The following is a 20,817-nucleotide window of genomic DNA, read 5'->3' as shown; positions in this document are numbered from 1 at the left end:
TTCCATCATCCACCATGCATGAGATCCCCTATCATGGCACCATTCTTAAGATATCTCCTTTCCAAGAAAAAAGGAATTATCAAAATCGGTTCATAAACGACGAAGTTATCCCCGAACATACATAATATACATATATATATATATATATATATATATATATATATATATATATATATATATATATATGTCGAATTTATTAACCTCCTCCTTTTTTGTAGTCGGGTAAAAAATGCAGTGTTATGTGTATTGTGTATACGGCTTATCAATACTGCTGGTATCTTTTATCGAAATATCGATTTTTTGATAGCGATAGTTAACAGATTACAATGCGTACGATTATCACTACCAAATGAATATTTTCAAGTGATCTCGTTGTACTTAAATTAAGCGTTAATCATGCTCGAATTGAATAGTAATAACAAGTACCTTTTTTCGAAAACCCACTCTTAAATTTTCGAGTTACTCGAATTTTTTATATTAAGTTATTGCGTAGAATGCATCGAACTGTACCAAAATTATTTGAATTCATCTCTTAAAATAGGTAAAAAAATTGTTAAAATTAAAAAAAAGGATCCTAATTTACATCAACAATTATCAAGTAAAAAATAAGAACATCAAGAACGTAGCAGTGGAAAAAATTATTCAATAAAAGCAGAACTATTGGGTATTACTAAAAAACTGCTATTGCCAGATCTCGCTTAAATATAAACGAAAAAGATCTAAAAATATTAAAAAGGCACCTACATAATTTTTAACCTAACTAACCTAACCCTATATCTTGTCTAAAAATCATGATAAATAAGTACCGTGCGATGGACATTAAAAATGTTTATTCTAAACCATTAAAATTCGAATTTTACTTTGTTTTCAAAAACTTATATTCAATACATCACATACTGTGAAATTTTAATGAATTAGGGTACCTGTAACTCAACCTATGAACCGGACATAGTTAACTCTTTAATAGACGCACAATAAAGTCATAACTCTAAAACAAAGTCCAGTTAGCATAGTGATCTAAACAGTATCAGTAATAATTTATATCCAACGACTTTTCTAAATCTTTTGTACTTAAGTAAGTTTATTTCTTACTATAAAATTCCTCAATTTTATATTATGCGATAACTCAAACTGGGCAGTTCGAATAATTCCATACGAATCGTTATCGAGTTCAAACTACTTGACATATCCTTCGATGTATAATGAAAAATATATAATTTTGAAATTCTTTTATTGTACATAGTTTACTACAATCATATGCATATTTTGAACATAAATAGGTAAATATAATGGTGAACATTGTTAGTTTTACAAAAATTGGACCGAAATAGAGATTTGTGAGGTCAAAAAGCTTACAGTAGATAGGTACCAAAATACGCAATGGGATAGAAAATAATATTTACATAGTTTCGATTAATAGGTTTCAATAAAGTACGATGTTCTTAAAATATGACTAAAATAAACGATAAATACTTTTACAATAATCTTATATCGTACAAGTTGTTTCACACTTTGTTTCACTATTTATATTATTCTAATAATGTAATATTTATTCTTTCATAACATCACTTAGATTAACGCCCGAGTTCTCAGCGATCAATAGTTGCCAGACGAAAATATTAAATATTTTATACATATATGAGATATTTTAATGGCAATAAGACAATCATTATCTATCTACATACAAATCCCATGTAAACCGCATTTCAAAATCTTAAGTCTTTCCATCTTTTACATTTACAGAAGCTAATTCTAACGATAATATACAACATTCACATATTATTTTAGTTAAGATTTTTTATTTCGTTTTTTTTTTTTATATTTTTTACAATAAAGCGTAAAAACAATAATATTAGGAATGCAATTTAAGCAATTCTAGCGCCACTTTTTTCAATATATAAAAATAACTACTTACATTTAAATATGTTCGCGAAAGCAGATAATTTAAATATATAAATACTTAAATGCCATAACTTTCTTTGTGTTTTATAGAAATAACTTAATCCATTTTCAGAATTGTGCTATAAAGATCAGATTACAACTTACTAGTACAATAGTTTTAGAAACGTTTGAAATTTTCAAAGATTGGCTTTGAGGGTAGTAAGATTGAATGTTTTTATTTTAAATGAGTCTATTTGAAATAGTTCCAGTAATATTACTATTAACAAATATTCTGCAAAGCTAGAAACATCTATATTTATGTAAAAATTTTGAGGTAGTTATTTTGTTGAACCAATTCTACAAGTTTATACAAATAATAAAATTTAAGGGATTTATAAAATATTATACAGTCAAAAGATGCGAAATGTTTTTGAAAATTTATAGACGAAACAATGACGAGAATATATTAAAATCATTGGAAAATTCTATAGCCTCTTCAATTTAATTAAGCTTCGATTTTTAAGATGCGTCTCAAATTCTTTAGACGATGCAAGGATTGCAACGATCTTTTTAATTTTCTCAAAGAAAACGCGAATAGTTCTTAGCACTCTAATTACTTTAATTTACAACAAAACTGACGTTTAAATGTAACGAACATTTCTGAGAATTCTTTAAACATTTAACATTAGAAACGCTCTATCTAAATTATATTTCGTTATCCGTTAGGACCGAATACGCTTAAGCCGTTCTCGAGTACAACAACGATCATAATGAAATCGCACAGAATAGAACGAATAAATACAAAAATATTTTATGAGATTACACGGATAGATAACGTGAACGAGTTAAAATAAATATACAGGGAGGATACCGGACGGGAGAGCGTTATCCGTTAGAAGCGAAAAGAAATCGCACAGATTATAACAAATATGAAATTATTCATGAGATTACACGGATCGATAACGTGAACGTGGTTTTAAACATAGTAACGTAGGGTGGATGGGGAAGAGCGGAGTTGGGTTTGTGGGTTGTGTGTGACTAGACGGGTGTGGAGTGCGCGTCGAGGCGCACGCGCAGCGCCTCGCGCTCGCGTGTCACGTCAGCCAATTCCGCCATTAGGGCGCGACACACGCGGTGCAGTACGGCGTTTTGCTCCCTCAGAGCCTTCACATCCGGTTCCGGCTCGCCCGATGATTCACGAGACGGCTTCCGGTACACCTCGAAGGCACCATGCATTTTTGGCGCGTAAACGGGCTCATCGTAGTTCGTGTCGAAGGTGTCCGGAGGGAAAGCAGGCTCGTCGCGCGCGGGGGGGCGGCGCGGGGGCGAGGGGCCGGAGGGGGAGGAGCGAGGGGGAGGTTGCGGCGGCGGGGGCGCACCCTTCAGTCGCGTGAGGTCCAGCGAGCTGGAGCGCGCGTGGTTGCGGAGAGGCCGCGGCGGCGGCGGCGGGGGGGGCTCCTTCTTGGGCGCGTACTGCAGCGACTGCGGACCCTCGTCCACGGTGGCGACAGACTCGCGCGCGGGAGGCGGAGGCAACACCCCGACACTCTTTACGGGCTTCTTCGGCTGCGGGCGCTGGATCGATTTAATCTCGTTCCCGTTGGCCGGCGGCTCAGTTGAGTTAAGTCGCTTCGGGCTGGGAGGCTCGAAGGCGAGCGCAAAGTCGTCCCGACGCGGCGACGTACTAACACGCGCGTCTTCGGGCAACGCGTTCGCGTCCGGAGTGACGCGAAGCGCCACCGGGTGAAAGATCTTCGGATCCCTCTCGAGAGCAGACTTGTGGAAATCGAAGTTGACCGGCTTCGGGCCGGGGCTCGACACGCTCGATGTGGGCGAGTCGACGAATTTAGTCCACTCCTTGTTCGCCTGCGGTTCCGGTTTCGGCGGAGAAAGGGAGGGCGGCCGGTCTTCAGTTTTCTTGACTTTGCTCTCGTACGGATCGTTGTTTTCTGGTTTGGGTGCGAAGTTAAAGTCGGCCGAGGTTCCCGAGCTGAACATGTCGGCGCCCAGATCGACTAAATCGGTTGTGATGGCCTGCTGAGAGAAGTTGGAGTCCACTTTGGGCAAGAGGCAGGCGGGCAACACATCTGGCACAGGGATGTTGTTCCGCCTCAGAACGATCAAATGCATCGCTATGCTGAACTCCTCCAATGTGAGCATACCGTCCTTTGTTATATCGGATAATAGCCAGATTTTCCTTAAATCTGGAACAGAGAGTCGCGACTTTTCGAAGAACAACCTACAACAGAAAATTAATATTTTCGTTTACCAATTGAAAATAATATCAATCTCTAAGCTCACCCATTGCTTTTAAAGTCTAATCATTATTGTATTCGGCATATAGGATAGTAATAGAATGTTATTTAAATTGAGACTTTCCTTAGATTTTATCTAAAAAGTGTATATCGATATTTTCAGATACCTATATTGTTGAGTATGAGTTTTAAATGTACATATTAAATACAAATACATTTTAAAATTATATAATTCGCAAAACACCTAATATTCTTTATTCATGAACAAATTTTCACTGCAACGAAACACAACATTTCATTCGGTGGGTCTCCCCACCGCGCCTCGGAGAGCACGTTAAGCCGTCGGTCCCAGTTGTTATCATGTACACCTGATAGCGATCGTTACTCATAGTAGGGAATATATCCGCCAACCTGCATTGGAGCAGCGTGGTGGATTAAGCTCTGATCCTTCTCCTACATGGGGAAAGAGGCCTATGCCCAGTAGTGGGATATTACAGGCTGAAGCGAAGAAACACACTGCTGTATACATACATATAAGGAGTCTATACAACCTCACACACTGTATACATATCACGAGTTTTATACGACCCGCATACACTGCTGTACAGATACTATGGGGTTCATACGACCCCACAATACTGTATACGTAGAACACATTAATGATGTACGAATATTTGCATTCGCACATTCGTATTCGCACATTCGCATTCACGAATATTCGCGACTTTTCAATATTCGCATTGGTATTCGCGCGAAACGATACGAATATTTGGCGAATGTTTTTATTTTATCGTATGATAATGGATGTGAAATCTACTACTGATTATATTTATAATTGTTATTTACTTATATTCTGATAAAACAATCATTCCGGTGTAGTAGTAAGACACCGGCTGTGTGGATTTGATTTCAGCTGATATTTGTATCAATTTTTTTTTTCCAATCAAGATGTCTTTCTTATCTTTGAGGGGTTTTCCCACTGTGCCGAGGAGAGCACGTTCAGATTACTGACAATAAAAAGATAAACACTATTTATGTGGATAAAAAAGCCTATGCTCAGCAGTGGGACAGTACATGCTAGCACAGACTTGACTGTTGAGCTCTCGCTGGGCAACCGCTATTGGATGCAAGAGCGTCAAAGCATCAATGTTACTGTCGATAGAATGTGATCTGAAACCATGCCTGTTAACGCTGATTTTCCTCATGGTTCAGTACTTTCACCCACACTGTTTATTCTGCGACGTTATTGCAAAACAGCAATATTCGTTGCTCTATGTTGATGAAAATACGAGTGATGCCTTTTACAGTGGCCTGTTAATATGCTTCGCGTGGTAGTGGCGGGACAGATTATAATTTATGTTTGAAATTGAGAATTTCTGTGAGCATGCCTCCGAATACAGACCAGTGCTTTTAGCCTTTGAAAACAGTAAAAAGTGAAAAAAAATTATAGTAGGATGAAACGCCTTTATAAAAAGTTGCACTAAATAAAAATAAAAATAATTTTCTACTACTTATCGAGTTATGTTTCTCTGTATGTTTATTCCGACTGTATAATGGGGAGTATTTTAAAGAACTTTCCGATATGGAATCACCGTCGTGATTTTACAATTGCATCCTTTGCCACAGAACTAGATATCATCCAAACCGACTGGATGTTCTCGTATATCGATATACCTCTTACATACCGTGGGGTCTATACGACCCCACACAGTACTGTATATATAATGGGGTCTATACGATTCCACAATACTGTATATATAGTACATGCCTAGCAGTCTGTCCGGAGAGCAAGCCACGCTCGGGCCGCAGTTGCGCGAACTGAGCCGCGTAGTGCCGCGCTTGCGCCTCGCTGATCGCGAACACGTCCCCTTCCACCTCGCCCTCCTCTTCCGATGAGTGTCGGTCTGAAGACTCCTCTTCCGTGCCTGAAATTACCATTTATTTAATTTTTATCCTTATTATTTAAAAATGTTATTTTTTTTAATACTTACTAGGAAGTATGAGGAGGCAACAAATATACTACCCAACTGAGCCTATGGACACCTGCAACACTAGCCGTGGTATATTTTCACTGGTGGTAGCTTAGCAGGAGAACATAGTAATAGTTTTTTATCACCTAATAGCTTTAATTTGGTTAAAAGTCCCCCTCTTTCAGATAACAGGTACACTTTAGTTATAAATACATTTCTTTATACCACCTTAATTGTAACAGTGTGAATTGTACCTTTTGTTGCTTATAAAATACTTTTTTTCTCTCTCGAACAAAAGCAAAATCATAGGATTTGAAATGGTTTTTATGGTTTTGAAATTTCCAAATGATATTTAAAACATGATAATTTTCTTATACCAAAACTAAAACCATTTAAATCCCTCAAAGAAACATTCCTAATTTCTCCAAAGTAATTTTAAAAATTACACATAATTTTTAATTGTTTAAATGTTATTACTTTTATAGACCCCATATTATGTAAACGTCATCATTAAGTCAGTCTATCGCAATCCACTGCTGGACATAGGCCCCACAACGCTGGGCAGGCGGATTGGTGACCGCAGGGCTGGCTTTGTCGCACCGAAGACGCTGCTGCCCGTCTTCGGCCTGTGTATTTCAAAGCCAGCAGTTGGATGGCTATCCCGCCATCGGTCGGCTTTATAAGTTCCAAGGTAGTAGTGGAACTGTGTAATCCCTTACACGCCTCTTACGACACCCACGGGAAGAGAGGGGGTGGCTATATTCTGGAATGCCGTAACCACACAGCATATTTAGATTCGTATTTCCTAAATATCACTCGTTTGCAAACATCAACTGGGTCAATTTTATTATAATTATGTACATTCACCAATATTTAGATATTTTATAATTGTATAGCTTTCTATGAGATTAATGAGATCACACACATAGAATGAAAACGAACATAACTGGCTCACATTTAATCATTTTTGAATGCAAGTGAAAGTAATTATTTTAAGACAGACAGTGGAGAAATCTTAAACGCGTAAGAAAATTACGTAAACACGTAGTGCTTTTACAATAGAATAGTCAGCATAGTACAAATATTTTATACTAGTCTAGCCTCTCGGCTTTCTCCGCGCAACTTTCGGTTTGGAGGAATTTCAGAACAAAATCTTTTCTTTTTATCACTATCACAATAATAAATAATAATAATAATAAACGCTTCACGCTCAACGGCGCCCAGTAGGATTTTCTCCATATCCGGGGTCCGGAAACACACACAATACACAAGCACAATCGCCCAGACCACGACGGTCATGTATATGGCTAATATAAATGTCTGTCGTAAGCGGGGATCGAACCCGCGGCCGCTAGCGCAACAGCCAGAGCTGTGACCGCTGCGCCAACGAGTCATCAAATTTCATAGTAATCGGATTACTATTTTTTGAGTGCAGGACTACGAAACATGTTCACATATTTTAAAATTTATTACATTAGTAAAATTCGTCTTTCTCATACATTTTTTAAAAATCTGTCATTAATGTTGCAATATTTTAATACTTTATGGATATGTTTTATAAATACGAGTATTTCTAATTTAAAAATATTTTTCAATACAAACATTAAATTGGTAATTTAAAATAAATATTTTCTTAACACAAAAGGAAATACAATTTCTTAAATAATCAACAATAAGTAAACATAGCACATCTGTCTATATTTTATCAATCTTAAAAAATATTGGCTTATTCAATGTCATTTCGTCCAATAAGCTGTTAACAGCAATTGTCTGTTAAAATAAATATTATAGAAAATGATGCAACCATTTACTGATGATAAAGAATAAAAGTATCACTAGCTATACCCGTGCGAATAATTCGCACTAAATAAGTATAATAATTATCACTTTACGAAATTACACAATTGTATTTATTTATACAATAATTTTCTGACCGTCAATCATGTTGACTAAATAAATTTCATTTGAATCCATAATGTATGTTTACCGTAGTATAAATAATATGATTATGAAAAAGTAGTAAAATAGTAACAGCTACAAGTTAATATAAGTAGAGTAAAAATACATTTAAATATATTATTTATTAACGCATCATCACTATCGGATCTTAAAATCAGAATCTATATTGCAAATTTTTTAATATTTAAATGGTTTTGGTTTATGTATTTTTTTTTTTTTTTAATATATAATTCTTCCTTATTATTAATTAGGAGTAATTAATGTCTTTTACCAAAAAAGCCAAGATAGCACAGAAAATTTCGCCAATGTCACACTTACCTAAAAGTCTTGTATGTTCTTCAGCAGTGTTAGTAGGCCAAACACCACGTCCTGTTGCACTGTGTTCCCATACAGGATGGACCCGTTCTGCCACACTATTTGTCGGGGTCGGGCTTTCACTTGCAGTACTCCAGGGTGAACCAGCGTTTGCTCTTCTCTGTTATTAACATTATATAACTCGACATAAAAAATTACTATCAATAATAAGGTATTAAAGAATAAACATAGTAATCAACATAGTAATCGAAATATTTTTATCTTCCTATGTAGATAAATTGTTTAATTAACTATTAAGTATTTTGTACATATATATATAATATAGTATATAACTGGGAAGGTTAAAATTTTGATAAAAGTAATTTTTACTCATAAATTCTAAGATGCAAGTCTGAAAAGATATGCCGTCATTAATAATTTAGAACTTTTACTGCTATTTACTCAATAAAGCTTTCAGATATTTATGAGGTTTAACGTTGAAGACATCACAAAGATAACTTGGTATGCAAAACTGAATATGGATGCTAGTGTTCTGTTATGCAAAGGCAAAGAGACTATTTACATTGTATCGTGAAGATATCATGACATAACAGACATGGCACCATCAAAAGTTACATAATAATTATACATTTACCAAGTCTTTAGCAAATTCTAAGAATTAAAATACCAATGAATGAAACACTGTTTATTAAAATCCTCATATTTATCTATAAATGTTCTTAAATCTAAAGATATAAAAGTAAAATCTACGATTTAGGAAGATTTAAATTTATACATATGTATATTTAGTTAGGGAAAATGTGTCATGATAATAAATGTACATTAAAGAATTCAAAACAATTCTAAAATATTGTAAACTTTTTATTAATATGAAAGAAGGGATAAAGCATCTACCACAATGCTTCACTAACAGTTGGATAATTTCCATATTAAGTTATAAAAACCGGAATCATTAGGTTCAGATGTTCTCTTAATCATAATGGAGCTTCACAAGGATGCAAAATTAGACCAAAATAAATATTTGTATAAAAATTAAAAAACAGTTCAATTGACATTAATCAATCTTTTCTTACAGTGTAACACTAAAGTGGTTGTCAATTTGATTAAGCCATAGCATCTATTTATTTTACCACTACTTCAATTTGAACAATTTCTTATCAATTAGAGCAGCAGTTACGAGAATAGTTTATAGGCCATTACATAGTATGGTATGAGTCTTAAGAGTTTCCAAGTTAACAAAGGCCTGCCTAGTTTAATTATTGATTTTACTGTATTTTTGAATTTATGATATACATATCTTTATAAAAATAAAGATGTCAAATACCAAGAAAATCTTTTATGGATAAGTATTTTTATAAGTATGTTACTGTTTAAAACCAAATAATGAAAATATAAAATTGATTATTATTAAGAATACGAGTATTTAAAATTAAAGTTAGTCAAAATCAAAAATTACTCTATCAAGTAGGTCAAAAACTTTTTGTATCATACTACAAATACCACCGATTATATATACACAGAATGTAATTTCTACAGAGAAGAATCTGCAAGAATTATTCTTTAAAAAAAATTTGAATTATAATACTAATAAAGTAAAAGTTACTAAAATGTAAGTTTAGATAGTAATATTTGTTACAACAACATATTATTTAGGGTAATTAGACTCAATATAGCAAAATGTTTGACATTGTATCCTTATCAAATTCCATTATAACAAGAGACGTCAGTTAACCTACTGATAACACTGCAAATTTAAAAACATTTTCAGGTAGCTAACAGACTTACTAAAGATATGAATATTACATGAAAACAGTAATAGCCCTAGAAATTTTGGCATAATTTTCACTTTGGTATCTAGATAGTAAACATTGATAAGATTAAAAAGTGTGGAAGCATTTTCTAGCATTCTATAGTATTATGTACGCATTTTATTATAAACAATGTATGAAATGTATAATCTATGAAAGATTTTAAATCTTATATATAAAATTCTCATGTTACAATGTTAATTACCATACTCCTACGAAACAGCTGGACCGATTTTTATAAAATTTCATGTGTATATTGGGTAGGTCTGAGAATTAGCCAAAATCTATTTTTCATACCTCCTAAGATATAAGGGAGGGGGGAATAAGGGGGTTAATAACATATAATATGGCAAAACACAGTTTGTAGGTTCAGCTAGTTTTATATAATTTTCCTGAATATACTCATCTTAAATTTAATATTATCATAACTTTAGACTACTATAATATAATGCTTACTCACCCCACAAGATCCCGATCTTTGTGATGTAGTTTCAGATTCCATTTCAGAATCAGTACTTAGAGCCTCCGTGGCATCGTGAGACAGCGCTTGGGGAACATCACCATCAGACAGGTTCGATAGTAAACCTATGGGTTCATATTCTCCAAGATTGTCAACAAAATTCCTTTGCCTTTTTGATATATGCTGCTCTTTTGGAGAATTAGATAACTGTATTAAATCGGCGTTAGCATCTGAATTAAGTGCCCATGTAAACCTTGGAAGAGGAAGGTCTAGTGGCGTCGAAAGTAATTCAGGTTTTAAAGACATATTTGTTTGAAAAGCTGCTATTAATTTTAATGCAGAATAAAATTGTTTTCTATTCATGTGATTCAATGCGCTACAGGTATTGGGTGCCACACTTATGTCCATGATCTGTAAGGTGTAATTAAGACATTCATTAAATATTTGTTAACAAAACGCAGTTTAATAAGCGATGTACATATAAATTACCTGTCGTAATACATCATTGGGTATGTTAGAGGATCTAAATAATTCTGTGGCCTTTAGAATCGGTATTTTCCCGTTTGATTCTTCGTCGCAACATAAAAACAAATCACCGAAATATCTCATTTCGGTCTCTGTCAAATTGAGATCCTCCATTATAATAAAAATACACTGTTATTAAGCAAAAATTCTTACAATTTGTAATAAAATACCCAAAAAACTTGAATAACCATTATCTGTTAATGTAAAACATATTCATTGATAAAAAGACGGATTTGAAAATTTAACATCACAAAATTTACACGAAGCAAACGAATATGTCATTGACAGCTGCCCGACATGCCCGCAGCCATTATTTATTATAGGTGCAAAATATGTGTCATTAATACAGATAATAATAACTATTATAATGAATATTTTTATTTATTTGTATATGCCAATTTAGGCTGTGTGCTACAGAATTAAAGAATATAGCCACCTCCTCTCTTCCCGTGGGTGTCGTAAGAGGCGACTAAGTGATAGCACGGTTCCTCTACCACCTTGGAACCTATAAAGCCGACCGATGACGGGATAACCATCCAACTACTGGCTTTGAAATACACAGGCCGAAGACGGGCAGCAGCGTCTTCGGTGCGACAAAGCCAGCCTTGCGGTCACAAACCCGCCTGCCCAGCGTGGTGACTATGGACTTGTGGAGGCCTATGCCCAGCAGTGGACTGCAATAGGTTGAAATGATGATGATGATAATTAGCCAATTTATGAATGTGTAGGAATATATAATAAAATACCCACAGTTATTAAAGAAGCTAAAAGCACGTTTAAAAAATTATTAAAGAATTATTTACAAAATCTCAAAATATAATAAAAACATCTACGACTGTTAATTAAATTGTAATATTATTTACTAAAAAAATCCTCATCTAAAATAATAACTCGAATAACGCGAAAAAAAAATGATTATAAAAATAGGTTACAAAACTCATTAAAAAAAGTGTGTGTGTCAGCCACCTACCCCACCCCAGCCTGCAAAATATTGATATTTGTAATAAAAAAAATACTAATTGATAGATTTTGAATTGCTCAATTCAACTACGTTGTTCTTTTAAATTGCTCACCTCAAATTATATAATTAAAAATCAAAATTTAAAAAAAAATCAAATATTTTCAAACTCCTATATCTTTCGATGTATACAATATTTTAAATTGCTCAAAGTGTTAAAAAACTGCTCAAGTTGCATTTATAATTGCTCAAGTATAGTTTGGAACAGATCCACTTCCCTTAATTTTTAAATAAATATAAATAGTTTTAACAAATAAAATATTGATATTTGTAAAAAAAAAAATACTAATCGATACATTTTCAATAGCTCAATTCGACTACGTTGTCCTTTTAAATTGCTCACCTCAAATTATTTAATTACAAATCAAAAAAGTCGTTGAAAAATATTCTTTTATCAATATTTTCAAACTCCTGTATCTTTTGATGTATACAATATTTTAAATTGCTCAACGTGTTAAAACCCTGCTGAAGTTGCATTTATAATTGCTCAAGTACAGATTTGAACAGCTCCACTTTCGTTAATTTTTAAATAAATATATAAAGTTGGAACAAATTTAACGTTTATATCGACAAAGTGAGCGCTGCAGATACGCATAGACAATGATGGGAAGCCAAAAAAATTGCGGATATTCGTAATAAAAAGATGCTAATCGTTCGATTTTCAATAGCTCAATTCAACTACGTTGGCCTTTTAAATTGCTCACTTCAAATTATTTAATTAAAAATCAAAAAAGTCGTTGAAAAAAATTCATTTATCAATATTTTCAAACTCCTATATCTTTTGATGTATACAATATTTTAAATTGCTCAACGTGTTAAAACCCTGCTGAAGTTGCATTTATAATTGCTCAAGTACAGATTTGAACAGCTCCACTTTCCTTAATTTTTAAATATATATAAATTGTTTGAACAAATAAAATAATGATATTTGTAAAAAAAAAATACTAATCGATACATTTTCAATAGCTCAATTCAACTACGTTATCCTTTTAAATTACTCACCTCAAATTATTTAATTATAAATCAAAAAAGTCGTTGAAAAAATTCATTTATCAATATTTTCAAACTCCTATATCTTTTGATGTATACAATATTTTAAATTGCTCAACGTGTTAAAACCCTGCTGAAGTTGCATTTATAATTGCTCAAATACAGTTTTAAACAGCTCCGCTTTCCTTAATTTTTAAATAAATATAAATAGTTTGAACAAATTTATCGTTTATATCATAAGACAGGTGTACGCTGCGCGTTCGCATAGACAATGATGCGAAGCCAAAAAATTGCGGATATTCGTAATAAAAAAGATACTAATCGATAGATTTTCAATAGCTCAATTCAACTACGTTGTCCTTTTAAATTGCTCACCTCAAATTATTTAATTACAAATCAAAAAAGTCGTTGAAAAATATTCTTTTATCAATATTTTCAAACTCCTGTATCTTTTGATGTATACAATATTTTAAATTGCTCAACGTGTTAAAACCCTGCTCAAGTTGCATTTATATCAAGTTGCATTTTTTTTTTTTACAAATATCATTATTTTATTTGTTCAAACTATTTATATTTATTTAAAAATTAAGGGAAGTGGATCCGTTCAAAACTGTACTTGAGCAATTATGAATGCAACTTGAGCAGTTTTTTAACATTTTGAGCAATTTAAAATATTGTATACATCGAAAGATATAGGAGTTTGAAAATATTTAATTTTTTTTTTTTAAAAATTTGATTTTTAATTATATAATTTGAGGTGAGCAATTTAAAAAGACAACGTAGTTGAATTGAGCAATTCAAAATCTATCAATTAGTATTTTTTTTATTACAAATATCATTATTTTGCAGGCTGGGGTGGGGTAGGTGTGTCAGCCCCGAGGCACGACTGAATATTACCATAGATTATACACTTATATACTGGTAATATTACAACGTACTCTGTGGTTTACAGATCGACTGTCTAAATAGCACAGACATATGTTGTAACAAAGAGTATAATAATAAAATACGGAGCGTTGTAAACTTGTAATCATATAATACATTACTTGGTCTATGCTTGTAATAGTAGGGCTTAATAGGCACAAAAAAGGCTTACTAGTCTATTGTACGAAAAGATTATTTCGTCTAGCCGCATCTAGTTAAACGTTTGAAGATCTATCTTTTGTGTTTCGTCCAAGGTTTCGTCGCTTAATTGAAGTCGGTTTTTCTTCGTTTGCTTGCAAACACAATTATTTGTTTTCTTTTGACGATAATGTGTTGAATTACCGACACGGTCGACTATTTAGAAATAATGTAATACTTATACCGTTATACCTATTTAAAAATGCATTATTTCAAATGTATTTTTTTATACTCTAAAACATGAATTTTCGAGGAATATATAACATATTAAAAAGTAAGTGAATGTTAGCGGGTCCTCTTTATTAATCTGAAAAACAACTTTTAGTGGCATAAAAAATTAAGAAGCATGTGTGTGTATAGTTATTATTGTGTGTAAAACTGCAAGGGATCTAGTCTAGAAAATAATAATAAAAAATCTTAAATTACAGTTGACTTTTCCTTCCTTACAGCTAATATAAATATCTTATTTATATTTTTATATGGCTAATGTTTAATCTTTTTTCTGATTTATTGTAACCAAATTGAAATTTGATAATGTTATTAAATAAATACCTAATTAAATCTAGTTTTGGGAAATAAATTTTACAGTATAGTGATTATTACCTCATTTATTTTAATGCAATGTATATAATTATCGTATTGGAAGATGAAATAGAGAATGCTAGTTTTTCTTATTCTATGCAATTGAATCTATTTATTTGATGCCAATAAATAGATTTGATTGCATTCAATTCAATTTTATAGATAAACATTTCAATATATTACTTTTACATCTTTTAATAATTGTGTTTGCTCGCAAACGAAAAAAAAACCGACTTCAATTACATCGACAAGTAATATAACATAGATCGACGAAAAAATAGTCAAGCAACTACGCGTTATCAAAGATTACTCAAAAAGTAGTTATCATATCTCGATAAAATTTATATGTGACCACATGATAAACATCAGCTTTCGATTAAATTAAAAATTATCAAAATCGGTACACCCAGTAAAAAGTTATTACGGATTTTCGAGAATTTCCCTCGATTTCTCTGGGATCCCATCATCAGATCCTGGTTTTCTTATCATGGTACCAAGCTAGGGATATCCCCTTTCCAACAAAAAAAGAATTATCAAAATCGGTACATCCAATAGAAAGTTATGCGGTATAATACAACGTAGGTCGACGAAAAAAGCGTCAAGTAAAAACGCATTATTAGATATAACTCGAAAAGTGGTTGTTAGATCTCAAATAAATTTAAATGGGACCAATTGGCACACACCACCTTTCGATTAAAACTAAATTTGTTGAAATCGGTCTACCCGGTCAAAAGTTCTGATGTAACATACATAAAAAAAAAAAAAAAAAAAAAAAAAAATCCAGTCGAATTGAGAACCTTCTCCTTTTTTGGAAGTCGGTTAAAAAAGGAGAAATACATACTGCATAGTGATTTAAAATCGTTTACACTCAAAATTTATATTTTAATTTTTGTAATCTTTTAAGTTACTTATATTCTTTACCCATTAAGAGTTCATAACAATAAAACAATCATTTTACCATTTGTAATATTTTAATTATTTGTGTACATTAAATATAAAATAAAATTAACTGTAATGAATAAAAATAAGAACAAACATGTCTAATAATTTAATTGTCCTTATAATGACTTTTTGTGTTCAACATGTTATTCTAATGTACAATTACAGGTGATGTATGCTATCAAAGCATACCTCTACTGTCGAAGTAGTACGATAATTTAGAATAGAATTCACATCTACACTTAAAGACTTAAAATAATTATAAGCATCGTTAATCTCGACATTACACAATCATATCTCTTCTATGAATGTAGTAATTTAATCCTTGGTTTGGATGTATTTGATGAGATCGATGACACGGCTAGAGTAGCCATATTCATTGTCGTACCAGCTGATAAGCTTGACAAAGTTATCGTTTAGAGAGATACCAGCAGCAGCATCAAAGATAGAAGAGTGGGAATCACCGACAAAGTCAGTAGATACAACTTGGTCTTCGGTGTATCCAAGAATACCCTTCAAGGGTCCTTCAGCTGCTTCCTTAACCTTTTGCTTGATGGCATCATAGCTGGCTGGTTTGCCAAGACGCACAGTAAGGTCAACTACAGATACATTAGGAACTGGCACACGGAAGGCCATACCAGTGAGTTTACCATTGAGTGCAGGAATAACTTTGCCTACAGCTTTAGCGGCACCAGTTGAAGCGGGAATGATATTTTGTTGGGCACCACGACCATCACGCCATAACTTGCCAGAGGGACCGTCGACAGTCTTCTGGGTAGCAGTAGTAGCATGAACAGTAGTCATCAAACCCTCAACAATTTCAAAGTTGTCATGGATGACCTTGGCAAGGGGAGCCAAACAGTTAGTTGTGCAGGAAGCATTAGAGATGACTTTGTATGATGGATCGTAGGCTTCCAAGTTAACACCAACAACAAACATGGGTGCGTCAGCACTGGGAGCAGAGATAATTACTTTCTTAGCTCCACCTTCCAAATGAGCAGATGCCTTATCCGTGGTTGTGAAGACACCAGTTGATTCTACGACATACTCAGCTCCAGCCTTACCCCATGGAATAGCTTTAGGATCCCTTTCAGAGAAGACTGCAATTTTCTTTCCATTTACGATGAGGTGACCATCACCAGCTTCAACGGTTCCCTTGAAACGTCCATGAGTGGAATCGTACTTGAACAGGTAGACCATGTAGTCCAGGCCAATGAAAGGGTCGTTGATAGCTACAACTTGAGCTCCCTTTTCAATGGAAGCACGAAGTACCAGACGACCAATACGGCCAAATCCGTTGATACCGATTTTCGACATATTTACTGAAAATAAAAATTTACTTTTATTATTTTTAGGGTTAAGTTCTCTTTTTCTTCTCTTCTTCTTAAAATGGCTTTCAATAGTGCCAAAGGAGCACAGATGATATCGTCAATGTCACGTAGAATAGGGTCAAGTTACTATTTACCCGAAATATCTATTAGTAAAAGGGTAAGAAAAAAAAACAAAAATATCAAGAACACTTAATCGCCGGTACTTGTATATATTTTAATACAAAGAATTAAATCTTTGTTTTAATACCGAAGTTTTACAACAAAAAAAAAATACGTATTAAATATATACACATATTTCATACAACTCAAATAAAAAAGCATCTTTTTCTTTTCGAAGCTCAACCCGGTTAATAAGTATAACTAACCCAGGCCTCGATGTAGATGCTATGCCGGCGAGTAAAGGTCATATTAAGGTCACATAGATTCCTTGTGAAATGTCAACAAATATCTCATACAGGCTCCTATAGCATTCCTATAAGAACAGGTATAACATTTCTAGTAGAACAATTATCTCAAATAAGACGAATAATTGTTTGACATACCACGAGTGATAGGTCACGTATGTAGAAATTATTATGGAATTCGGTAATTATATAAATAATATAAACAACCCTTTGAACTAAACGATACTTTTTACTTAAAGAAAATGATATTCGAATAAGAATATGAAATATGCTAATTTACATACCGTAATAATCTTAAGTGGAATCAGAATAAAACGACAGACGTCACGTCCTAACTCTGCAAGATGGAGAATGGAAATGTCAGTTGAAGGACAAAGTATAGAAACTATGCATGAATATAGACAACATGCTACTTTTTTAATCAACTTCTCAAAGACTATGGAATACAGAGAGTTTATTAAATTAAATGAATATCTATACCTATTATATTTGTAGATAATTATAACGAAATTGTAACCGATGTGATAATATATAAATTAGAATGTGTATATATATATATATATATATATATACAAATGTATATGTATATATATATATATATACATACATATGTGTGGCATAATAAACGAGAAACCAAGAGGAATATTAGTTTTATTTAACTGAAAGAATTCTACTAGACAAATATAATGAGTAAATTAATAATAATAAATAACAAAGTATGACATGAATAGTATGATAATGGAGAAACCTCAACGGTATCAAACCGTCAATTGGCTCCTTTCCCCAGTATCACTGATAATAGCAGCGACGATAACTTTGAAATGGCCTCCGAAGATGATAATCTCAGGTTTACATCTGAAAATAACTGAGGATTGTTTGCATTCCGAGTTATTCAATGTCCGAGAGAAAAAGGCAACTGGTCTTCCATGTTGAGTCAGAGTAGCCCCTAACGCGAATTCCAAAGCGTCTGTTTCGACTGTAAACATTTCATCATCATTAATGGCTACTAGAGCGGCTTCCTTGATATCTTGCTTGAGTTCTTCAAAACACTTGAGCGCTTCAGGTGTCAACGGGAAAGTTGTCACGCATGTAAGTGGCTTTATTTTTTCTGAGAAACGCGCAATCCATTTAGCGTAATGAGCAAGCAACCCTAGGACTCGTTTTAGTTCACTAGTTTTAGTTGGAGCGGGAAGCTCTAGAAGAGGTTTTAGTCTTTCCGGGTCAGGACTGATAGTATTATTTTCAACAGTATATCCAAGCAAATTGATTTTAGTTTTATTGAAAGCACTCTTCCGTTCGTTTATAGATAAATTATATTTATTAGCTGCGTCCATAAAGCGTTTTAAATTGTGGTCATGATCCCTTTGATCTTTGCCGGAGACGGTTACATCGTCTAAGTAGGCGAACGTTCCTTCTAGTCTCTCTTCTGTTATGATGAAGTCCAGAGTACGTTGAAAAGCCGCAACGCCATTAGTCACGCCAAATGGAATGCGTGTAAACTGGTACAATTTGCTGCATGCTTCGAAAGCAGTATATATCTTTTCATTTTCTAAGATGGGTATTTGATGGTATGCGCTCTTTAAGTCGATTTGACTGAACACTTTGAATTTTGATACTTTGTTCACGACTGATTCTATGTTTGGCAAGGGGAAGGCATCCAGATCGGTGAATTTGTTTATGGTCATGGAGTAATCAATGACAAGTCGTTTTCGATGAACCCCTCCTCCCGCTACGAGGACTCGGGCTCTCCAGGGGGAAATACTTGTTTCAATGACCCTGTCTTCAAGTAATTTAGACACTTTTTTTTTATGAAGTCCTCATCTTCCTTACTATAGCGCCGGCTTCTCACGGCGATCGGTCGAATGTTCGGCGACAGATTTGTAAATATGGAGGCTGGCGGCACCGAAGCTCGTAACACGTTGCATATCTCTAAAGGTTCGCCAGGTCCACCAAGATTAAAATGAATGCTCGAGTGATGTTTAAGCAAGTCATGGCCGACGATGACGTCAGCACAGTGGTTGTCGACAACTAGAAGAGGCGGTTGTTTGTAAGTATGCTTATTCATTGTAATGGTAGCAAAGCAGACGCCTTCGACAAAGGAAACTTGATTGAGAGAAGCGAGATTGACTGTCTGCTTGCAGGGTTTTTTGCGTAGTTTCATTATGCGAGCAACACTAGCATTAATAAAGCTGACTGAACTTCCTGTATCGAAGAGTGCATCAGCCTTGTATTCGTTGACCATGATTGGAATTATCGCACTCCTAAGGCTCAAAGGAGAGGCAGAAAATAGAAGAAATAGTTCCACTGTAGAAGTGGTTGTTGTTATAGGTCGTAGGATCTTCAACTGTCGTGGAGTTCAAGTTGATATTGCCCGATCTACAGACGCTTGCAAAGTGTCCTTTCTTTGAGCACTTTTTGCAGGTGGCTTTGTTGGCTGGACATCTGAACCTTGGATGAAGACTCCCGCCGCAAAAGAAGCAGGGTTTAGCCGGAGGTGGCGTAGTCGGGGCGGCTTGAAAAGTGCGTGACGATGGAGCTGCTGCTAGATTTTCGGATTCCTTGTCCCGTGAAGTACTTTGCGATATGGCGGTAAGCTGCGTAGAACTGATACCAATAGCAACTGCATCCTTCTTTGCCGTTTCCAGAGCTACGGCTTGATTAAGTGCTTCTGAGAGAGTGAGTTTGAGTTTTCTAGTAACCGTTCGCGAATCCTTCGTGATAGTAAGCCGGATATGAGAGCACTACGAATTGCTTGGTCTTCATGCTCTTGAGCTATGACGTCTTCGAATTTACAATCTTTCGCGGAAAGTCGGAGAGCTCTAATATAGTCAGAGATCGTTTCGTCGGCTCGTTGCTTGCGGTTGAAGAGAATATGTCGAGCTAGAATAGTATTTTTCGGTTTGACATAGATGTCTTCTAGAACTTTCATCGAATCTTTATAAGTGGAGCATGTTTTGATATGCTTGTAAATCGATGCCGATAAGTGATTAACTAGCAGCTTACGCTTAAGGGAGTCTGGTACATCGTCGGTAATCTCTTCTGCTAAGAAGCTTTCAAATGTCGATTTCCTTGCTTCAAGCTTTCAAGTGTACCCATTTTTCATCGGCGTCCGCGACATCAGGCTCGATGTCAAACTTATCGGGTCGCAGATATCTCGACAGCGAAGGCATGCCTAGCTTTTCGTCAGGCATTTTCAGTAAAATAAATTGTGGCATAATATACGAGAAACCAAGAGGAATATTGGTTTTATTTAACTGA

General features: G+C 34.3%; 3 protein-coding genes across 3 annotated transcripts; all 3 read right to left on the bottom strand.

The window, feature by feature from the left end:
* Positions 1 to 1,214: 1,214 nt before the first annotated feature.
* LOC123660717 (ralBP1-associated Eps domain-containing protein 1) lies at positions 1,215 to 11,297 on the bottom strand. The gene is made up of 5 exons (XM_045595765.1): positions 11,138 to 11,297; positions 10,649 to 11,059; positions 8,384 to 8,540; positions 5,905 to 6,061; positions 1,215 to 4,120 (listed from the first exon to the last, which is right to left on the bottom strand). The coding sequence occupies exons 1-5, from the start codon at positions 11,285 to 11,287 to the stop codon at positions 2,920 to 2,922; spliced, it is 2,076 nt and encodes a 691-aa protein (XP_045451721.1). The 5' UTR covers positions 11,288 to 11,297; the 3' UTR covers positions 1,215 to 2,919.
* Positions 11,298 to 15,918: 4,621 nt separating this feature from the next.
* LOC123660398 (glyceraldehyde-3-phosphate dehydrogenase 2) lies at positions 15,919 to 17,950 on the bottom strand. The gene is made up of 2 exons (XM_045595488.1): positions 17,844 to 17,950; positions 15,919 to 17,146 (listed from the first exon to the last, which is right to left on the bottom strand). The coding sequence occupies exon 2, from the start codon at positions 17,139 to 17,141 to the stop codon at positions 16,143 to 16,145; it is 999 nt and encodes a 332-aa protein (XP_045451444.1). The 5' UTR covers positions 17,142 to 17,146; positions 17,844 to 17,950; the 3' UTR covers positions 15,919 to 16,142.
* Positions 17,951 to 19,820: 1,870 nt separating this feature from the next.
* Positions 19,821 to 20,750, bottom strand: LOC123660626. The gene is made up of 3 exons (XM_045595683.1): positions 20,652 to 20,750; positions 20,305 to 20,521; positions 19,821 to 20,227 (listed from the first exon to the last, which is right to left on the bottom strand). Exons 1-3 carry the CDS (start codon positions 20,748 to 20,750, stop codon positions 19,821 to 19,823), a joined length of 723 nt encoding a protein of 240 aa, XP_045451639.1.
* Positions 20,751 to 20,817: the final 67 nt, after the last annotated feature.

The sequence above is a fragment of the Melitaea cinxia genome, chromosome 15 (assembly GCF_905220565.1).
Source record: "Melitaea cinxia chromosome 15, ilMelCinx1.1, whole genome shotgun sequence".
Taxonomy (NCBI): Eukaryota; Metazoa; Arthropoda; class Insecta; order Lepidoptera; family Nymphalidae; genus Melitaea; species Melitaea cinxia.
Note: the sequence above shows the minus strand (reverse complement) of the source record. Positions and strands in the feature narration are given on the sequence as shown.